The following is a 24,967-nucleotide window of genomic DNA, read 5'->3' as shown; positions in this document are numbered from 1 at the left end:
GTAGTGTTTTTTGTGGTTGTGTGTTATGTGGGGGGGGGACTGTAAAATTGTCTCTTCCGAACGGTCTCTGTTCCCGCTGCAGCCTACCATCGGCCAAACACCTGGAGCTGGCGGCCTCCACCTGGGCTCTGGTTCGCAGAGCCCGCGGGCCGGACTCACCATCTGCGACTTGCCTCCAGAGGCTACTTCGGCCGCGAGCCTCCTGGACGTCGGAAGCTCGCAGGCCCCTGGGTGGGGGCCGACATCGGGAGCTCCAGCAGCGGCAGCGTCTTCACCCGCCCCGAATCGCGGGGCTTGGGTCGGCCCGCTGCAGACCTTTCACCATCCGGCACAGCCTGGAATAGGCCGCAGGATTTTCTCTGCCCAGCGGGGGCTTCAATGTCGGGAGCCACGACCGCCCCGACTTGGCAAGTTCAACAGCCTGACCGCGGGAGAAGACGGCAAGGGAAGAGAAAATACATTCTGGCCTTCCATCACAGTGAGGAGGTGACTGGAGGAGACTCACTGTGATGGATGTTTCTTTTTGTTTGGTGTTGGTTTATGATTGTGTGTGTTATTGCATATTTTTATTGCTTATTTTTATTGGTCTTATTGTTGGACTGTGGGTAATCTTTCATTTCACTGCACATTTATGTGTATGTCACAAATAAATTGACTATTGACTATTGACAGGGCCATTTAAAATACTGAGGATTTAATCTCGTCTGGCACACAGTGCTGAGTGAGAATCCATTGTATTGTTGGAATTGTTTCAGTTGAGACATGGCACCAGTCTCGTCTGCTCTCTCCAGCGGTCACTAAAGAAACTATAAAAAACAAACATAGTGTTCTAACCTATAATTACTTCTCAACTGACTGAAATAATTATCTATTTATCCATTTAACACAAGTGTAACTAAATATCAAAAGCACTTCATTGACTGAGGAGCAGTATCAAGATTAAAAAAGTGTTGTAAATATATGATTTAAAATATGAACGGAAAATGTTGGAAATACTCAGGCAGCATCTTGAGTAAGAGAAAAATATAATTACTATTTCAGATGTTTCAGATTGGTGACTCTTCAATGTGACTAACCTGAATCTGTAACCCTTCTGTAACGCTGTTCCAGGTGACAACTTCTCTACATCGGCGAGACCAAGCGCAGGCTCGGCGATTATTTCGCTGAACACCTCTGCTCAGTCCGTCTTAACCTACCTGATCTCCCGGTGGCTCAGCACTTCGACTCCCCCTCCCACTCCCAGTCTGACCTTTCCGTCCTGGGCCTCCTCCACTGTCAGTGAGGCCCAGCGGAAATTGGAGGAACAGCACCTCATATTTTGCTTGGGTAGTTTACACCCCAGAGGTATGAACATTGACTTCTCTAACTTCAGATAGCCCTTGCTCTCTCTATCCCATCCCCCTTCGCAATTCTCCCACTAGTCTTACTGTTTCCAACGATATTTTATCTTTGTCGGCCCCTCCCCTGACATCAGTCTGAAGAAGGGTCTCGACCTGAAACTTCACCCACTCCTTCTCTCCATAGATGCTGCCTGACCCGCTGAGTTACTCCAGCATTTTGTGTCTACCTTCTGTAACCCTTCTACAGATATCAGTCATAGAGCACAGAAAATGGCTCTTTGGCCCACCACATCCATACAGCTCATGCATTTTCTAATTTTCAAATTCGTAGCATCTGGCATTTTTACTTGCAAAGAACTAACTTTTCTTCCTGAAGATATTTCTACAAGTCAGTTCTCACTGCCAAACCCCACCTCCCAGAAGACAATAGTTACATGCTTCATCATACTTCCTGACTGTTTATATTGATGCCATGCAGCAGCAAAGCAACATGGAGCGAGGCACACAATCCACGAGCAATGCTCTCTGCTTATTTCAGGTTTAATTTGATTTTCATCCATCAAATGAATGGTATCATGCAGAAGCTGCAATTTCAAAAGGCTGTTTCTTGACTTTTCACTCGTGTACAGCAAATCCCCACTTGAGCTTAAAAGCCACGAGTAAGATCCATTGAAGACATGCATATCACCATTGTACACCATCACATTCCAATAAATTAATGCCCTGACAAAAATGCACCCGAGTAATGTATCCACTACCTCACCCACTTACATGCACCACAATTTAAGTGTAAAGTTGGGAAGTGGTATAGAAATTTTGTCTTTCAGAATCAAACTTACCATTCTTATTAAAAAACAAATTTTCATTCATTCGTAAATTAACTAATGGCCCAAAATATCCAAAGTAGATATTCAAAATGAAGAGCTCACGAAATTTTCAAATAATCTCTCGGGATTACATCTTGGACAACAAAATCTTGTCCCAAAAATCTTCTTCGTGTGAGTCGGCCCAAATCCACAGAGGGATTGCATTTACTCAAAATTACTATAAGGCTTCTTTGAAGGTCTGAGTAGCACGAGTCATGCAGATTCAATTCCTGGATACAAGAACTGGGCAGCAATGGGCAGATAGAAGACCATAGCCATTTCTCCGATGCCAATCAGTAACTTCCTGGAAAGTGAACGCATATTTTGATGTTGTGGGTGAAGATAAATTAGAATCCAGCAGTGGAATCCTACAGGTTCTAATATCCTAGTAACACTCACCCATGAAGAATGGATGAAACATCCAGGTGTTCGACTGACAGGGTCAAGAAGAAAATTGTGACTTTTTTTGAAGAAGCTACTGCAGGATTGGAGAGGACAACAAAACAAAATAAATAGGAGCCCTTGGAACAAATGTTTTTCTGTGTATTAGCAGTTCCATCATGTAGACTTTACTTTATAATTTTTATATAAAGTGATTAAAACACTCAATCCATTCTTGCCATTTCAATGAGATTTCATCTCAATTCAGACATATATTATTTTGAATAACTATAATTATAGCAAACCCTACGTTCAACATCTTTTGAGTTTCATGAAGAATCAAATTTGTGTACTGAGAATGAGCAAAGAATGTATTTTCATCAAATGAATAAATACATGTATTTTCAACTGGCCTACAGTTCTTTGAAGTAGGGAATCATCTTGGTACTAAAATGTACTGCAAATTAAGATGTGCAACTGTTTAAGCAGGAGCCACAAAACACAATTATGGCCTAAATAATTGGCCCATTTTAACATTCAGTATACTGTAAGGTACCAGAATAATAGTGAATTTGTAATTAAGGCCCTGTCATAGCAAGCCATCTCAATGCAGCAATTTCTTTCATCATAATTTCAGAACAGTCCATTTTCACATTGCCTGGTGTGCCAGCGAAGATGAGGGCAGGTGATACACTGTAGTTACTTGGGAAACGTTGCTCATTATTTATTTCTTGACGATTTGGATGACATCCTCGTGCTCCATTATGTGAGTCAGTCCCACTCTTTGAGGACTGTACTTTGTACTTGTACCCTGGAATCAAAGACAAAATGGGAATTATTGATTTATAGAGAATGTATAAAGTCTGTAAGTTTCACGGAAGACCATTTTGGCTTATTGCCTGCAGGTCAATTAAAATACTACAGTGATCCCACCTGTCAGCCCTTGACCCAGAGCCATGAAGATCAAAGTACTTCATGTATTTATCCGAGTCATTTTCAGTAATGTGATAATGGGTTTATCCTTTGTTTTAAAGAAAACAACTCTTTCTTTACAACTAGAATTTTTAAATCCTGAAAATACCTTTGTAAATCTTCCCTTCACCCTCTCTTGTGCAATCACGCTCCCTGTGGTCACAAGAAGAGCTTTAACTAGCACTATATACAGTTCTAAAATAATAGTCTTATATTCCATGCCTCAGCAAATAATCAAGTCAAGTCAAGTTTATTTGTCACATGCACATACACGATGTGCAGTGAAATGAAAGTGGCAATGCCTGCGGATTGTGCACAAAAAAGAATTACAGTTACAGCATATAAATAAAAGTTAATACAGAGAAGACAAAATTTAGTCCCTGGAGTTACAAAAGTTAAGAGTCCTGATGGCCTGTGGGAAGAAACTCCGTCTCATCCTCTCCGTTTTCACAGCGTGACAGCGGAGGCGTTTGCCTGACTGTAGCAGCTGGAACAGACCGTTGCTGGGGTGGCAGGGGTCCCTCATAATCTTGCTTGCTCTCGCTCTACACCTCCTGATGTATAGGTCCTGCAGGGGGGCGAGTGTAGTTCCCATGGTGCATTCTGCCGAACGCACTACTCTCTGCAGGGCCTTCCTGTCCTGGGCAGAGCTGTTCCCAAACCAGACTGTAATGTTGCCGGACAGGATGCTCTCTACAGCCCCAGAGTAGAAGCAATGAAGGATCCTCAGAGACACTCTGAATTTCCTCAGCTGTCTAAGGTGATAAAGGCGCTGCTTTGCCTTACCCACCAGTGCGGCAATGTGCGTTGCCCATGTCAGATCCTCTTTGATGTGGAAATAATGGAAAGCATCTTGTATTATTTTCTAAGCACCATATTGACTTGTCCTATTATGTTAAAGAATCTGCAGAAATACATTTCAAGGTTCTTCTGTTTCTCTATATCTCTCAATACTTTTTTTTTAATTCCCCTGTTGCAAGTCCCTAAAAGTAAGTCCCTAACAATTCTTTGAATTAAATTCCATTAACACTTTTCTGTGCAGATTATTGTCTTCCCACAGTCTGAAGCTCCACTTATCGTCAATTACATGCCTAATTTTTGTTTCAGCTACAAACTTCTTTGTCACTCTCAAGTCATTAATATAAGATGTAAAAATAAAGTTACAAAGCAACAATTAACCATTACAACTTGCTTCCTGACACTGAGCCAATTATAAATAAACTTTGATACTCCCCTTTGGAACCCATGTGCCTTTTACTTTTATTGACCAATGCCCAAACAGAAACTTTGTCAATAACTTTGCCAAAATCTATATGGACGACATCAAACAATTTGCCCCCCCTGTCATCTCCTCACAAAAGTCAATCGTCAGGCAGACATGATTTTGTTTAATTAATTCATATGGCTGTTCTTGATTAATATATTCCTTTCTAAATGAAGACATACTGAATGGTGTCCTTTAATTTATTTAGGGCAATAATTAGCAATTAGCAATGCTCAGTGTATCTCTTTTTCTTTAAGCAGTAGTATATTAGCAGTTATCAAGCATCAGACCTGTGGTGTTGATGGTTAGGTCCTTCCCAAATTCCTGCCTTGTTCTTTTTACAGTCTAATCTTTAGGGCATCAATACTTTCAAAGATGCTATATTCCTTTGTACTTTCCCTTTTACTCAGTTATATATTTCAATATTCTACATTTCCTCTTTAAAGGCAACTTCAGCAACCTTTCTGGAGACAGCCACAAAGCACTGGTGAGAATCCATGCTTTAACCCAAACTTTACCATTCTTGCTACATTACTTTGTCTAGTAAAATTTGTTTTCTCGCTATTTAGAAACATTATTCCTGTTTTATCGTTGTCTTTTTCCATAACTATATTAAATATAATTAAGTGATGACCACTTCAATAAAAATCTTCCCACCTGTTCAGCTTCATTTTTTTCAGTTTTAAAAGAAAAAAACTCAGCAGATACAGGAAATCAGAAATGAAAGCAAAATTGTTGAAAACATGCAGCATCTATAGAGGAAGGAATAATTAAGAGTCAAACGTGATGAACTTACTAACTAGGTGGAATACGGTTAAAAAAAAGGGTAGAGATTTCACAGACACTGGGGTGGAAGTTGATGTTGTCAGGATAGATCCAGCAAAGATGGAGAAAGAGGGAGAATAAAGTCGTGGCAGGAACTGGATGGGGTAATTGTAATCTGTGAATCTACTGCCTGATGGTAAACTATTTCAGATCTAAGCAATTCTTAATTATCAATGCAAAGTAAAATGCCAATATACATACCCAGACTAGAGCGTACTTGAACTGGCTTGCTAAGGTTCTGTGAATTCGATGGCACTGCAGTTGGGAAACAAGGACAATACATTTAGTATTGCACATATTGTTATGCTTACAACACAGATTGTTTTGTGTCCATTTCTTTTCGTATCTTCCCAAGTTAAAGATCATGCAAGTTACAAACCAAAACATTAAACCTCTGCTCTAGTCTACAACTAGTGGATAAAAAGAAAAACTGAAATTATCATTATTAATAAAGCCTAATTTCTAAAGTCTCAATTTTTGCTTCCCAGATATGAAATCGAATGGTATTCTTTTCACCAAGTAAGTTTATATGTTAGTATTGCAGAAATTGTGAGATATTTTTAAAATATAAATTCACTGGAAGCAGGAAGAAGCAGCTTGTTCTTACCACATGTTCAACTGAGGCCGATCTTCTCATAATAATAGCACCCATAAAATCTGGTCTTTCTGTCAAAATAAAATTTTGCATTATAAATATACACACACAAATTTAAATCACAAGCATTTAATCAGTACTGAATATTCTTCTACCTCCTCTCTTCTTTGTGTAGATGCAGATTAATGCGAGGTATTCCCATAACATATCAAGTAGATAATCCAAATTAAGTTTCATCTCACAGCTAGAAAAGACAAATTAGATATAATCACAAACACCCAGGCAAACACAAGAATTTTAAAAAATGGACAGGGCCTCCTGATTAGACTTTATTTATCATCTACAGGTCAAAGTGCTGAAATAAATAGTAAAGTGGCAAAACCTGTTGGCTTCACATGGGGAGATGAAGCAAAACAATGTCCCAAAGATAGACACAAAATGCTGGAGTAACTCAGCGGGACAGGCAGCATCTCTGGATGGAAGGAAAGGTTTCGGGTCGAGACTCTTCTTCAGACTGAGAGTCAGGGGAGAGGGAGACACAGAAATAAGGAGGGGTAAGGTGTGAAAACAAGACACCAAAAGAGATGAAGGTCAAGGAGAATGTAGGATAGTTCATTGTTAGCCACGAGAAGGTGACAACAAAGCAAACAGAAGTAAAATGTAATTGGGGACAGTCAAATATGTCTGAATTGTTATTTAATCAGACTATAAAATGTTTCTCAAAGACCAGTTTGAGAACAGAGAAATGGGAGACCATTTAGTATCCTTAGGCTTGCTCCATCAATCAATTACATCATGATTAATCCCTACTTTAACTTCATCTCCATTGGTTCCCTGATCTTTAATATTCTTACCAGATCAAAATCTATCAATCTCAGTTTGGATGCTTTTAACTGATTTCCAGTTTAATTTGAAGGGAAGGCGGTGATGAAATGAAGATAAACCCTTGCATGACCTGCCAAACAATTAATCTCTATTTTTTTTAATGTCCATCGGTTTTGGATTCCTCATCAGAGGAAGTAATTCATCAATCAATTACTTTTACAACCTTAAAATACCGCAATCATATTTTTTCCACTCTGATCAACTATATTTATAACCTTAGAATAGCTCATTGATATTATCACATGATTTCTTTATTCACTGGAATACAAGCCTTGTGTGACCAACCTGTACCTACAATTTCACCTCCTTTATCATTCTGATGAATTTTTTGCCTAAACTAATAATCTTTCCAAAGACCCATCTCGCTACCTGGCATTTCTGCCTTCAATCCAGCCCCCCACGCTATAATCTCACTGATCCTCCACGTCCAAACATCGGACAATGATACCTCAATGATAGACACAAGGAACTGCAGATGCTGGTTTATAGAAAAATACCCAAATTGCTGGAGTAACTCAGCAGAGTAACTTCAATTATATTTGGATCTCAGCAGCGCACTGGTCAGTTCCTACCCCTTGACTGCCCTGACAACCTTTCATGGAAGACAAAGGTGGCTGCAGTTCTGTCAAGATATGCAAGGCATGTTTTTATTAATAAAACATTTTTTAATGCCTTTGATAGTGAAAGGACAAAAAATAAAAATTACCAAAGTAATGTAAATGATCTAAATAAACATTAAACAATTAATAAGATACATTTTATTTATAACAGTAATATATTTACAAACCAAGAATAACATTGAAATAAAATAATTTAGAAATGCATAATTTTCCAAGCCAACAATCCCCATTGAGATTTTTGGGGTCTCTGATCTATAACCACATCCTGCCTTGACTTGGGATCAGATTCCCAGCAACATCACACCAAGACTGAAGTCTACCATAGGAAGCTGAGTACGAGATGCCACAGCATTTGTCCACCAGCAACTCATAAAACTTCTATGTTCAGGACTTATTTGCATGGGAACAGCTAACTGCCAACAGTTTAAACAATTTGACCCAATACTTCTTCCCAAGGTACAGTGTACATGACTCAGTGCAACGCTCCAGGTGAGACTTAACCAGTAAAAGGCATGGGGTCCCGATCCGAAAGGTCACCCACCCATGCCCTCCAGGGTTGCTGCCTGACCCACTGAGTTACTCCAGCACTTTGTGTCTTTTTTTCTACAAGTATGTCCAAATCTTTCTCAATCCCGCTGATCAAGCGCACAATGAGCAGTGGAAGAGAGAAAAGCAGTAATTGTATCCCTCATGCTTCCTGTTCAAAATGGCCACATAATTTAAAAAAATAAGGAATGTGAAATTGTGTGGCAAATCTACTGTTGTTTTCCAATTCACAAGTCACTTGTATCTACGATATACTTACATCACAGATACTGCTTTGGGTTTCAACCAAACAATGCTATGTTTAAACCATTCAGATAAACCTACAATTCGGCTCAGATGCATTCAGGAGAGTTCTTTCTATAACAGTTACATTTACCACATGTACACTCCATGATGTTAAACAGGAATTTCACTTAATTTATTTCTTAGGGGAAATTTAGAGACGCATTGCAAATTAAAGGCAATTAAACTTAAGCTGGGTGCATAGCTTTGGCACAATACTAGAAAATCATTAAACGTAGAGAATGCAGGAAATATTCAGGTCAATATATCAGTTGAAAACAGAAGCATTTCCACAGATGCTGCATGACCTCAAGTCAAGTTGAGTTTATTGTCATATGCTTGGTGAGGTATGGGTACGATGAAAATCTTGCTTGCAGTAGCATCAAAGGCACAGACAACATACAAAAACAAATGATACATAAATTCCGCAAGACAGCGAAAAGAAAAAGACAATGCAAAAACAAGACATCAGTGCAAAATACAATTAGAATACAAGTCCATGGTAGTGCAAGAGATGTGTAGTGGTCCGTTGCTGTGGTTGGATAAGGGTTGAGCAAGTTGGTTCAGAAACCCAATAGCTGCAGGGAATTAACTGTTCCTGAACCTGGTAGTGTGCGACTTTAGGCTTCTGTACTTCTTGTCCGATGATAACAGTGAGAAGAGGACGCGGCCCAGGCGATGGGGATCCTCATGCAGATGTTTCAATGGTAGGGAGAGCTTTGCCCACAGTGGATGTGAGAGATAACACTCTACAGCATCTTGCGTTCCTGTGCATTTGAATTGCTGTACCAAACCATGATGCAACTCGTCAGGATACTATCTACAGAGTGTATCTGTAGACTTTTGTTGGAGTATTTGGTGGCATACCAAATCGCTTTCAACTTCTAAAAAAGAAGTGCTGGTGCACCGTCTTTGTGATCACATCAATCTACTGGGTCCAGGACATCTAAAATGGTAATGGCTAGGGATTTGAAGCTGCAACTCTCTCCACTGCTGACCCATCAATGAAAGCCGGCACATGGTCTCCCAACTCTGTATTCCCAGCACTTCCATTTTCATTCCATACTCAGTACAGCAGTCCAGTCAGCAGGTTAGTAAACATGGTTTACTTCTGTAATCAGCATACTACACAACGAAGGCAGATAAACATTTAAAAGTGCAGATGAGGCTTACCTAATGACAACACTGTGTGATTCCCTGGCCAAACGGTCTACCTCCTCCAAGGAGATCTGATCAACTTTATTGTATACCTGTTTAACAAGCCATGAAAAAAAAGTAATGTTCCGAACATTATTATCAAAAACATGGAAATATATAAAAAATTACAAGTAAATTTATTATCTCAAGTGATTTTGTCGGCTTTTTAACAGAAAACAGATTATTTCCCATGTAACTAAATAGAAATCTTAATTATTATATATTTTGGGTTAGTTTGTCTATATGCATAGATTCTATGACCCAACAGGGCGAGCACTCATTGGGTTTTAGATAAACTATTAATTTAAAATATTTTGAATAAAGATACATAGCTAAACTGAGCATCTAACAACATCCCCTCAAAACTATTATAACCTTTTTTCCAAAGTAAGTTATGCTGTTCCTTCTTCAGACTGGAGAAGGGTCTCGACCCGAAACGTCACCCATTAATCAGTCTGAAGAAGGGTCTCGACCCGAAACGTCACCTATTCCTTCTCTCCAGAGACGCTGCCTATCCCGCTGAGTTACTCCAGCATTTTGTGTCTACCTTCGATTTAAACCAGCATCTGCAGTTCTTTCCTACACATAAGATCAATCTAATTTTGGCATCCAAGATTCTGAAGGGAATTGGCGGTTGTTAAGCGATTGTACACCTTGGTTGCAGGTTAAAAAAATTGAGGGAATGTTTTTTCAAGATAAGGGGTTGAATATTTAGAACTGAGGGCAGGAGGAATTCTCAATCCAGTGCCCTGTAGATGCTCAGTATATTCAAGGCAAATTTCAATAGGTTTCTAGGAACCTGAGTAGATAAAGGAATTTTGCATCGAGAAGGCAAGCAAAGTCAATGCAGTGAAGAAGCAGACTCCAGTCTGAAGAAGGGTCTCGACCCGAAACGTCACCCAATTCATTCTCTCCAGAGATGCTGCCTGTCCCACTGAGTTACTCCAGCTTTTTGTGTCTATCTCCTATTTCTTATGTTCTATAGATAGTCGCAAAATGCTGGAATAACTCAGCGGGTCAGGCAGCATCTCTGGAGAAAATTGATAGGCGATGTATCGGGTCAGGGCCCTACTTCAGACTGAAAACCTTTAAGTCTGAAGCCTTAAATCAAACTCTTAAGTCTGAAGAAGGGATCCGATCCAAAACATCACCTGTACCGTTTCTCCTGAGATGCTACCTAAGCCACTGAGTTACTCCACCATTTTGTGTCCATCTCTGGTATGAACCAGCACCTGCAGTTCATTTTAATTACATCTTATGTTCTTTACTGTATTTCATCTATTCTCATATTTTACAGACTCGCAAAGGCACTTATTCTACACCGGATGCATTGGAGCATTGTCATTCTTTAATCACGTTTTTATATTTTCACATCACCTTCTTTGTCCAGTGGTTAAATATATATAAAAGAAAATTCTGCTTAAATACTGTCCTATAAAGAGTGCTGGAGTTTAACTTACATAAAGACATGGCATGTGAACTCTGTTTCCAACTATTACATCTATAAATTCATCAGGAGTTGCGTCTTCCCTGAAAAGAATTTCTGCATTGAAGATTTCTGGGATGGAAAACATTAAGGACCAAATAAACCTCGTAATTTTCGATGAAGCAGTTGAAGCCAATAAGTACAATGAGTCAATCATCCTGCAAATATTTGACTGTATCCTAATAATGTGCAACTTGGAGTCCCACACTAGTTGGGACTAATGGAGAGTACTTGCAAAACAACTATTTACAATATTTGGGGGGAGGTAGGAGCGACGGAACTCTGGAATTTCCAGGGAACAAACAGAATGTTGGAATGGAATATATTTATTGTCACCTGTGACCAGGCATTCTTTGCTTGCTTACCAAACATTTGTATAACAAAGGATACTGTATTCGTGCAAGATGAGCTGTACTAACTTTTCAGAACATTGAGTCAACATAACTGTCGAGTTGAATGAGATCCCACCACCTTTCTTGGGCTGAAAAACAAATACAGCCTAATTGTAAAAGCTTAGACATATAACATTACTGCAAATAATTAAAACCGTTGAAGTACAAAATATAATCTGACCGGCTATGGCAACTCCCCTGCTCACCTTGAAATAAATGTTGGGTTTAGGCTTGTTTAATCGAATTCCTACAGACTCCAACTCCTTTTCCAGTAAATTCCTAACATAAAAACAGGAAGTAGTTTAAGATTGTTATTTTTACTCACAACTTTTACTATTGGAGCTCTCCCCCCCCCCCCCCTCCCAAGTATATCTTGAAATGTAGTTACTGTTGCCAGGAAACAGCCTCCAACAGTTATAATATCTGTTCAACACCATTTTCAAATTCAATACAGATTTCATATAACTATGGCTCAAATAGCGCATGCACCTTAAGAACGGAGTTCTATTCAGTTAATGTAAAGGCGATGTCATTGAACATCAATGAAAATAGAGATGTTATAATTTACAATGTTAAACCAGTCACTGCCATAGGAAACATTTAGTGTTGTATTACACCATGGAGGTTAAATAAAACTTTGAAAAACCAATTTGTGTTGAACTATCCAAACTCAATTAAAGTGACAATTAAGATACTTCACTGGAATGAATATCTGAGCCATTAATCTATCTTTTCAAACAACATACTATTATTTCCAACTTTTATTTGAATTTTGGAAGGACTGCTAAGAGATATCTTTAATGCTTCCATGCTAACACACCTTTGGATATCACCCTTTGTTGCATCCAGCATCATTATTACAACATCTGATGTCCGAGCTACTGCAATCACCTGGCGTCCACGCCCTTTACCTGCAAAGATTTAAAGATATTTGAGCAGAATTCAGATAAAATTCCACATATAAACTGCTGAAAAGATGTGAATTACAAATTTCATGAATTATTTTATTTATAGACAAATGTGGGTATCTTTGAATGAGTGACTGAAGTTCCCGCATTTAGACCGAGCAACGATGAAGAGCTAATGACAACCTGAAGGAGCACCTGTGGGCTGCGTGTCCGCGCATGTCCTTATCTTTCTTGGTGTTGACCACTGTGGGCTTAAGAAATGCTGCCGGTAGAGCCTAGGTGAGTAACTACAGTGTGTTTTGTGGATGGTATAATCCATAACTACTATTCACAGATAGTGGAGGGTATGGATGTTACGGGTGGTTGATGGACTATCAATCAAATATGCTGTTTTGTCAGGTTTTGTGAGTTGTTGGAGCTGCATCACAACTACATCTAGATCGCAGAAGAGTTTTGATGGAGATGGAGGGAAAGCAACCACGTACCACTGAATATGAAGGGCAGGTGGTTAGTCTCTCTTGTTGGATGCTGATTGCCTTGAAGTATTAAAGTGGTAACATTTTTTAAAAGGACTGAGATCCCTGTGGTTGACACAAAATACTGGAGTAACTCAACGGGACAGGCAGCATCTCTGAAGAGAAGGAATGGGTGATGTTTCGGGTCGAGACCCTTCAGACTGATGTTAGGGGAGTGGGCGGTACAGAGATGAAATGTAGTCGGAGACAGTAGAACTGGTAGAACTGGGAGGGGGTTGAGAGAGAGGGAAAGCAAGGGCTACTTGAAGTTAGAGAAGTCAATGTTCTACCTTTGCTTTAAAACAGCATCTGCAGTTCTTTCCTACACATGAGGTCCCTGAGGATCTGGCTTAGCAGCTGAGGAAGATTGAGCCCAGGACAATGCCCTGAGGAACTCCTGTAACAATGTCTGTGGCTGAAATAATTGATCGCTACAACCACAGTAATCTTCCTTGATGCAAGGTATGACTCTAACTACCAGAGTACCTGAGCAAAATACAAAGTGCTGGAGGAATTCAGCGGGTCAGGCAGCATCTGGGAAGGAATGGACAAGTAATGTTTCGGGTCGGGACCCTTCTTCAGACTGCAGTATTTTCCACTTGATGCCTGGTGACTTCAGTTTTACCAGGGGTTCGTGCAGCCTCACTCAATAAAATGCTGCCTTGATAGTAATAACATTCTGTGAATAGTACATATCGGGACAATTATCCTTATTGTCAGATGGATGTCAGTGTCATAACTGTACTGGGCCACCCTGGCTGATTGCACAGCGAGTTCTGGGCCACCTGATTTCAGCAGTATATATTGAAAGGAATCTATCAGTCTGAAGAAGTATCTCCACCCGAAATGTCACCCATTCCTTCTCTCCAGAGATGCCGCCTGTCCCGCCGAGTTACTCCAGCTTTTTGTGCCTATCTTCGGTTTAAACCAACATCTGCAGTTCCTTGTTACACAGTTCAACTCTCTTTCCTCCAAAACCAAAATACAGTGCAAAGTTGTGAATAGAATATTGAACAATGGTTTTATGACTGCAATCCAACAGTCACAATTTTCTAAATGAATGATAAAAAATATTTCAATTCATCACTGACATGTACAAACCTTGGGACGCTCCTTCAATGATACCAGGCAGATCCAGAAGCTGAATGTTAGCACCTTTATGCTGGATTACAAAAGGAAAACATGTTCAGTTATTTTATCCCAGCTTTTTAAGCAACTAAAAATCTGCTTACAATAGTTCCACTGTGAGGCTAAGGTGCACAAAGCATATCTGCGGTGTTTAAAATGTCTTTTGGGATTTTCAGAATCACAAACCAGGAGTGACAGCAGACAAGGTGCAACACAAGAGATCCGACTCCAGATCCCAATCATCATGTTACATGACTGCTTGTTAGAAGTGTACACATTAGTGACAACTTCATCTCCTGATATTTTTTCTCTCCTGTCAATTGACATTTTTTAATTTACATGTCTTTATTTTACCTTGTGATTTATCTAACTGTTTCTGAGACAGTGTATAGAAATGTAGCCCTTCCACATATGGGCAATCACTGATTATTAAGACTTTGAGATGTTCTAACGCTATTGAAGAGCTCAAATTAAGTACAAATATACAGGAAGGAACTGCAGATGCTGGTCATACACCGAAGATAGACACAAAATGCTGGAGCAACTCAGTGGGACTGGCAGCATCTCTGGAGAGAAGGAATGGGTGATGTTTCGGGTCGAGACCCTTCTTCGGGTCTGAATAATTCATCAGAATAATTTATCACAGAAAAAGTGTTCTAAAATAAAAACTACTCAACATGTCAGCTAGTCTCTCTGGAGAAAAACATCTTGATGAAAGATCAAATGACGTGAAATGTTAATGGTTTTCTTTCAACAGATGCTTCCTGAGCTCTCAAGTCAATCCTGCAATTTTGCATATTATTCATATTCCCAGCATCTGGAATGCTTTGTGTTTTTTGAAGCAAAAATGCCTTACCTCTATGACACCTGGAATACAGGTAAGGGTCGTAAATTCATATGAAGCTGCTTCACTTGCAGTGGAAGTCATCAAACTCAAAAACGTAGACTGAAAGACAAACATGAGGCACAAATTAGGTTAGTTTAATTTATTGTCATGTGTGCCAAGGTACAGTGAAAAGCGTTTGTTGCGTGCTAATCAGTCAGCAGAAAGAAAATATGATTGCAATCGAGCTGTTCACAGTGTGCAGATACTTGATAAAGGTAATAACGTTTAGTGTAAGGTAAAGTCCAGTAAAGTCCGATTAAAGATAGTCCGAGGGTCTCCAATGAGGCAGAGAGTAGCTCAGGACTGCTCTCTAGTTATTGGTAGGATGGTTCAATTGCCTGATAACAGCTGGGACGAAACTGTCCCTGAATCTGGAGGTGCGCGTTTTCACACCTCTTGCCTGATGAGAGAGGGGAGAAGAGGGAGTGGCCGGGGTGCGACTCATCCTTGATTATGCTGGTGGCCTTGCCAAGGCAGCATGAGGTGTAAATGGAGTCAATAGAAGGGAGGTTGGTTTGTGGGATGGTACGGGCTGCATCCAAAATTCTCAAGTCCAAAATAAGGTACAAAGCTCAAATGAGAAACTGACTAAAAAACACCTTAGGTTATTTTTCAGAACTACATAGAATTGTTATGAATTAAAAATGTCAGTTGTTTTTCTTACTCAAGTATCTCATGGGTCTTGAGTTGATTTCCCCAAACAAGCAAAAGGAACCTTGGATCCTTCTGTTTATCAGCTAAGTGTATTTATACATGAAACGTGTTATCTTGCCCTTAAGTGATCTATTCTCCATTGCATGCAATGTATTAGGCTGTATTTTATGGTTTTATGCACTTTATGGCCAAAGTTCCCCAATAATCTCGGAGAATAATTGATCAGTATGCTGAATAAGCCAGAAGACACCACACCGGGAGACCGTTTCTATAGCATCTTATTACCCTGTTAAATATTTTAAGGCTCATACATAAGGAGCTATTTTGAAAATATTTCAAATCCCAACTATAAGAAAGGGCTGGGAAGATTTTAATTTAGCACTTTTTTAATATGAGTGATGCTCTGATAATTGAGAATCACAACTTCTGACCCACAAAAAATGAGCATTGTCTATTACAACAATTTGAGATGTGTGTACAGCATTTAACGTGACCAAGAATTATAGCAAAGCCTTATGTTCTGATACTTTGGAGACAGGTGAAATTGTAATCGGGAAAATAAACCTACATCTGAGTGGCAGAGCGATTTAAAAGGAGATTTAAAGTGAAAATGCTTCTGTTCAAAGCTTTTGGGTATCAGCATTCATTGAATGGTTTGCACATTTAAAATGTTAACTGAACTATTATCCATTTTCACCATTATTACATGAGTAGTAGTTCCGTTCACATCTTAAATCTGCACACCATTCAATGAATGCTAATACCCAAAAACATTATTCTATTTTCTCACCAATTTTATATTACTAGTATTGATTATCTATTGTCCCACCAATTCTGCATTACTATGTTAGTCCACAGAAATAGCATTGTCATTAAAGAGAAAAGGATCTGTTCTTACCTTACCCACAGAAGGGAATCCAATCAATGCTACCCGGGCATCTCCTGATTTCATCACATCAAAGCCTTCTCCTTTTCCGGAAGATTTTGGGGGTTCCAACAATTGTGCTCTGTACTTAGCAAGTTTTGCTTTCAACAAGCCCAAATGATACTCAGTGGCTGCAAAATAACAATCACATAAAAGTCGGTCTCCCGGTGTGATGTCTTCTGGCTTATTCAGCATACTGATCAATCATTCGCTGAGATTATTGAGGAACTTTGGCCATAAAATGCATAAAACCATAAAATGCAGCCTAATACATTGCATGCAATGGAGAACAAATCACTTAAGGGCAAGATAACATGTCATGTATAATGCACTTAGAGCTTCCTCTCAAATTGTTCTACCTACCACTCCCAGTGGTGAACCTATAAATACCATCCATCACCCCAGCATTATACAGCTGAAAAAACTCTCTCCAGATCCAGCACAAGTTTACAATTAAGAAAACCATAGATTATATGATCATCTCGGTAGAAATCAAGGACTTGGCATGATAATAATGCTGGATACACAGTAATATGTGGTTTATATTAAATAGATACATCTATGTTCTTGTACAAAAGGTGTATATGTCATAGTATATATACGTATACACTGCATCATTACCTGTGAACCTGTAAGGTCCACCCAAGACTTCAGCTATAATGGCAAGGTCGGCAGGCGTGTGCGGCCACAGCACTTGAATGTTTCACGGACATTCTTGCTACGGAGTGCAGCGTAGGGCCGGAGAGTCTTGAGACCTTCCTAGTGGGGGATGAAGGTATAAAACGACTGGACGTCCATGGTAAACATAGAAAATAGGTGCAGGAATAGGCCATTCGGCCCTTCGAGCCAGCACCACCATTCAAAATAATCATGGCTGAACATTCTTGCTATGGAGTGCAGCATAGGTTCACCAGGTTAATTCCCGCGATGGCGGGACTGACATAGAAAGAATGGATCGACTGGGCTTATATTCATTGGAATTTAGAAGGATGAGAGGGGAACTTAGAGAAACATATAAAATTCTTAAGGGATTGGACAGGCTAGATGCAGGTAAAATGTTCCCGATGTTGGGGGAGTCCAGACCAGGGGGTCACAGTTTAAGAATATGGGGAAGGCCATTTAGGACTGAGATGAGGAAAAACATTTTCACCCAGAGAGTTGTGAATCTGTGGAATTCTCTGCCACAGAAGGCAGTGGAGGCCAATTCACTGGATGTTTTCAAGAGGGTTAGATATAGCTCTTTGGGCTAACGGAATCAAGAGATTATGGGGAGAAAGCAGGACGGGGTACTGATTTGGGATGTTCAGCCATGATTATTTTGAATGGTGGTGCTGGCTCAAAGGGCCGAATGGCCTATTCCTGCACCTTATTTCTATGTTTCTATGTTTACCATAGACGTCCAGTCGTTTTACACCTCCATTCCCCACTAGGAAGGTCTTAAGACTCTCCGGTGCTGCCTTGAACAGAGATCCAATCAATTTCCCTCTACTAACACTCTCCTCTGCCTGGTAGATCTTGATCTCACCCTCATCAACTTCTCTTTTGACTCCTCTCACTTCCCCCAAGTCAAAGATGTAGTCATGGGCATTCACATGGGCCCCTGCTATGCTTGCCTTTTTGTCAGTTACTTTGAACAGTACTTGTTCCAAATGTACACTGGCACCACCCCCCAGCTCTTTCTCTGCTACATGCTTCAGGTACTAAGAAACGAACATACAATGGCACACAAACATAACAGCACATACATAAACAGTTCACAGCACCCCCTCAGAGGGCCTCAAACGCTAGGGAGTAGAAATAGTTTTTGAAATAGGCTAATGAGTTTATTGAATGAAAACAGATCGTGAATAGTGTGGTGGGGAATTAAACACACAACCTGCATGGAGAATTTTGATGTAGAATCTAAAAGATGGCGAGGGGTTCTAATAAACACAGGAGGATGGAATAACCAATGATAGGGAATATTAATAAAGAATGGGTAGGAAAGAACTGCAGATGTTGGTTAAATCGAAGGTAGACACAAAATGCTGGAGTAACTCAGCGGGACAGGCAGCATCTCTGGAGAGAAGGAATGGGTGACGTTTCGGGTCGAGACCCTTCTTCAGATTAATAAAGAACGTTTGGTATAATGTAGAGGTAATTAAAATGATCTGTGGGGGCAAGGGTTAGAGAATGATATTTTTGTAGAAAGTGCATGGCAGATATTATCAATGTACAAGAAATAGCATCCAAGGTTACTTAACAATCTGTAGGGTGCAGGGAGGATATTAAATTACAAAATTAGTTAAATCTAGCAGATGTTAATGTGCTCGATTTACACGATACTTTAATATACACCATCTAAAAGCATGGGGTGGGGGGGGTCAGGGTGAGTTAGTGGACACAATGTGTGGTGTGCAACTTGGGTTGATGAAGACAATCCATTGAATGAAAGGGTTGGGTAAATCAATATGGGGTGGGGACAAAGTAAATGTGCGTCCCATAGTGGGTGGTTTATCATTTACATGTTATTAGAGCCAAAAAGAAAGTAATGAACCCAATAGTGATCAAACTTTATAAGAATGCATATTATTAATGAACATATTCCATAAGGCTGGAGTTAATCGGCATAAAATCTATAGGCTACAGAAATAAAGGGGCACCCTTTACTGGGCACGGAGTGGCATACATGCACCTTCTCTATGGCATGAGGCAGTGTCAACATCATGCAGGGCACAGGGTCAATGGCACTTTCAATACAGCACAGGAGAAGTGGTCAACACAAGGGGGTGGGGTCAATGGGCACAGGGCAGGTTACAAGGTCAATGGCACTTTCTGTAGAACACAGGGTCAATGGGCACCTTTTCTATGGCATAGGAGAGGGGGTCAACACGACAGGGAGTGGGGTCAGTGGGCACAATGTGTAGGTCACGGTCAGCTGCATATTCTAATGACGTGGGAAGCGAACAACAAGCATGGGGGAGAGGTCAATGGGCATGTTGTGACCGCCACGGGGTGGTGGGGTTCAATGGCCATTGTGAAGGGTGCGGGGGGGGATCAATGGGCACATGGTGCAGGGCACGGGGGTTCAATGGGCACGTTGTGCAAGTTACTGGTTGAGGTTCAATGGTCAAATTGTTAGGGGTACAGAGGGTTTAATGGGCACATCGTTCAGGGCTCGAGGGTTCAATGGGCAAATTGTGCAGGGTACAGGGGGGTTCAATGGGCACATGGAGCAAGTACAGTGGGGTTCAATGGACACATGGGGCTAGGTACAGAGGGGTTCAATGGGCACATGGGGCTAGGTACAGAGGATTTAAAGTGCACATTGTTCTGGGCACTGGGGTTCAATGGGCAAATTGTGTAGGGCACTGGGGTTCAATGGGCAAATTGTGTAGGGCACAGGGAGTTCAATGGGGATATTGTACAGGGCACAGGGTAAGGTTCAGTGGGCAAATTGTACAGGGCACAGGGTGAGGTTCAGTGGGCAAATTGTACAGGGCACAGGACGGTTCAGTTGACACATTAATGGAGGGTACAGAGGATCCAATGCAATGGGCGCATTGTGTTGGGCACACGGCCGGGGTTGAATGGAGACATGATGCAGGGCAGGGGGGTGGGCAAGACAGACACATTGGACAGGAATCAATGAGGATATCGTGCAGGTGGCCGGAGGGGGGGGGGGGGGGGAAGAGGAATCTGGGGGCGCCTTTCATATGAATCAATGGACGAGGAGGGTGAGCTTTATGTGATTCCCCAGGCGCCAACCTTTGTTTTTCTGCGTCCGTGCGATTTCTTTCTCGATCTCGGAGATCTTCTCCAAGATCCCCATGGTTTCGGCTTTGAATCCAGGAGCAAATTCGCGAAAAAAAAGTTGTCGCAAATTCTGGAAAGTTCCCACACTGGATCCGGTATCCAGCGGAATTGCACCAGAGGAATAAGATTCCGGCTTCCCCCTCGGTGCGGTCTTTTAGTTCCGTTCCGTTCCGTTCTGTTCCTCCCCTCCTTGTCTGCTTCTTCTGCTGCTACTGACTTGTCGAATTATTCTCATCCTTTCATCCATTTCACATTATTTAATCTCCTTGTCATCTTTCTGTTTAAATTATATTTTCTTTGCTTAGAGGTTTCTTGGCAAAATTCCCCTGCATCCTTGTTTCTCTTTATTTATATTGACATTTTAATGGAATAGATTAAAAAACTTTTTCTTTTTTTCTCTTCTCGAAACAGGGGAAATTGCTGTATTTGTGGCATAGATCATGAGGGAACACGAGTTAAAAAGTGAAGACAAATGGTTTCCAAATATTTTCCATAAATGCCATTTAAAATGACTCAGAACAAGAATGCAGGATAGTTCTAACATTATGTATTTGTATCTCAGCAAAGAATTGGCTAAATTCAGTTATATAGGGTTTGTATATTCTATCATTTCCACTGGACTAGTGTTGTTGGTGTAAATACCTCATTGGCGACCTGTAGACGGGAAGAAGTGGCCTGCATCTAAGCTATATTTTCAGAATTACCACCTGTGCCACGTGAGGCAGGAGATAAAAAAGATAGTGCAGTTCAATACATGGCTACGGTGATGGTCCAGGAGAAAGGACTTCAGATATATGGATCGTTAGGCTCCCACCTAGGATCTGTAGGGGGATGAGTTACACTTGAACAGGAGATTAACTAATATCCTCGATAGTGTTTCCTGGTGCTACATGGATGGCTTTAGCGTAGAGTGGTGGCAGGTAGTTGGAACCAGAGGAGCAGGTCAGCAAGTGGTGGAGGGGCTGCTTGGAAGATAAGAGGATATAACAAGTAAGTCTGAAAGGACAGGCAGCAACACTTTAATGAACGGTGAAATTAATGGGCAAAAGTATACTATTTCAATGCAATTATGGGTGCATTGCAGGAGCCTCGGTGGCGGTGGAATGTGAGGGGGGGGGGGGGGGGCGGGGAAGACAATGAGGACCCGGCCTGGGGGACTGCCATGAAGAACAATGGGGACTCTTGGTGTGGTGGGGGGGGGATTTTAGTTTTAGAATCCTCTGCCCAGGGGATAAGTCTGTGCTTGTTTGTTTGTGGTTCGTTCTGGTACTGTGCACATGGCAGCCAGCCAACAGTCGCTTATCCTTTTCTTTTTTTTTGCACTTTTAATTTCAAGTTTTTGTGTAGCTTGTGTGTTGTGACTGTTCGCAGACCAATTTCCCTCCGGGGATGAATAAAGTTTTATCGTATCGTAAAGCAGATTAACTCAAGAGCCCAGGTCAGTGCATGGAACAATTATATTGTGATCATTAAAGAGACTTGATTGAGACAGAAAGGACAGCTCAACGTTCCAGAATGTTTTAGATGTGATGGGGGGGGGGGGGGGGGGGGGGGGTGTAAAGTAAAAGGAGTTGCAATTTTAATCCGGGAGACTGTCACAGCTGTACTCGGAGGACATACTGGAGGGTTCATCCAATGAGGAAGTATGGGTAGAACTCAAAAATAAAAAGGCTGAAATTACTCTGATGGGATTGTACTTCAGGCCTCCCAGCAGGAAATAGGGGAACGGATTATGGAAAGATATAGACAGATTATGGAAAGATATAAAAATTGTTGGGTGGATGACTTTAACTTCCCTAATGTTGACTGGGGCATCTTTACTGTAAAAAGCATAGAGCAGAATTTGTTCAGTGTATCCAAGAGGGTTTCTAGAAACACTAAGCGGATACTCCAACTGGAGGAGTGACCAGACTGGGAAACGAGTGGGAGAGCATTTTGGGAACAGCGATCACAACTCCTTATGTTACTTAATTATGAATAAGTATAAATCTAGACCTTGGTGGGGGTGTACTAAATTGGGAGAGGGCAAATTATATTAACAGCATTAATTGGGAGCAGCTGTTATTAGGTAAATCCATATCTGACGTGCAGGAGTCATTTAAAGACCAATTTATCAGAGTTCAGGGCCGATATCTTCCAGGAGGGACAAGGATGGCAAAATGAGGGAACCCTTGATGAGAAGAGAATGTAAATTTGGTCAAAAAGGAAAAGGAAGCATCCATAAGGTTTTGGAAATTAAATCAGACAGGAACTTTGAGGAATACAAAGAGAGCAGTAAAGAACTAAAGCACAGTAATTGGTAGATCAGAAGGAGCCATGAAATGTAATTCACAAGTACAATTATAGAAAATCCCAATGCTTTTTATACATAAATTAGAAAGAAATGGGTAACGAGGGAGAGGGTAGGGCCATTCAAAGATAACAGAGGGATTTATGCTTGGATGTTGTGGGCAGGGTACTTAACCAGTACATTACCTCAGTATTCACCAAGAAGAACAGAGGATAGTGAGATCAGTATGGAGGTATACTAATATGCCAAGACATTTTGAAATTAAGGCTGTATTGAGTCTTTTCTAGTGCATTCGGGTGGATAAATCCCTTGGACCCGATGGGATCTATCCCAAGTTATTGAGAAAGACAGCATCTGGGGAGGTAATAGATAGGCGATGTTTTGGGTCAGGCCCTTCTTCATCCAGGCAGCATCCTGCTAAGTCTATTCTGCACCCTCTCCAAAGCTGCCACATCCATCAGTCTGAAGAAGGGTCCCGAGTCAAACTGTTGCCTGTCCATTCCCTCCACAGATGCTGCCTGACCCACTAAGTTACTCAAGCACCTTGTTTTGCTTTAGATTCCAATATCTGCAGCTCCTTGTTTCCCTAATTAACTGCAATATCTGTTACTGTAGTTTTCCCAGTTTATCAAAGCCAATTGACTCCTTATATCTTTGCAGCTTGCTTTATTTAGCATTAAGACTCTGGCTTCAGATTGGACTAAATCACTGCTATATAAAATTCTGTCATAATGCCCTCACTGGTAGCGCAAGGCCTCATAATGACTATTAACCCTTTCTCATTTGCACACTATCAGGCTTAAAATAACCTATTGGTTCCTCAACAGATGTAGAAAGCCATCTCTTAAAAATCATCCTTCACAGTATTACTGAAAATTTAGTATGCCCGGGCCATATGCAAATGAAAGTCCCTCATAATGATTGCATTACCCTCGTTGCCTGCATCTGTAATTTCCCAATTTATACTATGCCCTACATCCTTGACTGTTTTTGATCTGATAAACACCCCTCAGCAATATTTTCTGTACCTCGCTCCACCCACACTGATCCCACAATTTTCTGAGCTAAGTTTCTGTACTGCCTTTATCCCATTCCTTAAAACCACGGCTATCAAGTCAAGTCAAGTTTATTTGTCACATACATATACAAGATGTGCAGTGAAATGAAAGTGGCAACGCCTGCGGATTGTGCTAAACTACAAAACAGAATAGAATTATTATTTTTGTTTTTAAACACAAAAAATAAATTAATACAGTAAATTAAATTAGTCCCTGGTGATATGAGTGTTAACAGTCCTGATGGCCTGTGGGAAGAAACTCCATTTCATCCTCTCTGTTTTCACAGCGTGACAGCAGAGGTGTTTGCCTGACCGTAGCAGCTGGAAGTCCATTGCTGGGGTGGTAGGGGTCCCTCATAATGTTGCTGGCTTTGGATCTGCACCTCCTGATGTATAGGTCCTGCAGGGAGGGGGGGTGAATGTAGTTCCCATAGTGCGTTCTGCCAAACGCACTACTCTCCGCAGAGCCTTCCTGTCCTGGGCAGAGCTGTTCCCAAACCAGATTGTGATGTTCCCGGACAAGATGCTTTCTACAGCCCCAGAGTAGAAGCACTGAAGGATCCTCAGAGAGACTCTAAATCTCCTCAACTGTCTGAGGTGATAAAGGCACTGCCTTGCCTTTCTCACCAGTACGGCAATGTGTGTTGTCCATGTCAGATCCTCTGATGTGGACTCCCAGGTATTTAAAGCTGCTCACCCTATCCACAGTAATCCCATTTAACTCCAGTGGCGTGTACGTCCTCGGATGTTGAGCCCTTCTAAAGTCTACAATCAGCTCCTTAGTTTTTGTGACATTCAAGAGGAGGCTGTTGTCCTGACACTAGAGTGCCAGATCAGCCACCTTCTCCCGGTAGGCCTTCTCATCGCTATTGGAGATCAGGCCCACCACCACAATGTCATCAGCAAACTTGATGATAGAGTTGGAGCTGAACCTGGCCACACAGTCATGTGTGTACAGGGAGTACAGTAGGGGGCTAAGGACACAACCCTGGGGGGGGATCCTGTGTTCAGGGTGAGGGGGTTAGAAGTATGTCACCCCTTCTTGACCACTTGATCCCAGCTCTATTTCCATTTTATCCACCTCTTCAGAATATTTAATTCACCACTGTTGGTCAGTTTGCAACCAGTTATTTGCATTGTATTGTTGTGCCGACATTG

General features: G+C 41.1%; 1 protein-coding gene across 1 annotated transcript; it reads right to left on the bottom strand.

Annotated features, from left to right (window-relative positions):
- Window positions 1–1,579: 1,579 nt before the first annotated feature.
- On the bottom strand, window positions 1,580–20,588 carry drg2 (developmentally regulated GTP binding protein 2). Its single transcript, XM_078417750.1, has 13 exons — window positions 20,415–20,588; window positions 16,641–16,798; window positions 15,059–15,148; window positions 14,176–14,236; window positions 12,472–12,562; window positions 11,858–11,930; window positions 11,650–11,740; window positions 11,234–11,331; window positions 9,750–9,826; window positions 6,399–6,487; window positions 6,256–6,314; window positions 5,850–5,903; window positions 1,580–3,398 (listed from the first exon to the last, which is right to left on the bottom strand). The coding sequence occupies exons 1-13, from the start codon at window positions 20,476–20,478 to the stop codon at window positions 3,312–3,314; spliced, it is 1,092 nt and encodes a 363-aa protein (XP_078273876.1). The 5' UTR covers window positions 20,479–20,588; the 3' UTR covers window positions 1,580–3,311.
- Between the last annotated feature and the right edge of the window lie 4,379 nt (window positions 20,589–24,967).

This window comes from Rhinoraja longicauda, chromosome 21 (assembly GCF_053455715.1).
Source record: "Rhinoraja longicauda isolate Sanriku21f chromosome 21, sRhiLon1.1, whole genome shotgun sequence".
In the NCBI taxonomy this organism is placed as follows: domain Eukaryota; kingdom Metazoa; phylum Chordata; class Chondrichthyes; order Rajiformes; family Arhynchobatidae; genus Rhinoraja; species Rhinoraja longicauda.
The sequence above is the reverse complement of the archived record's forward strand: the minus strand, read 5'-3'. Positions and strand labels throughout refer to the sequence as shown.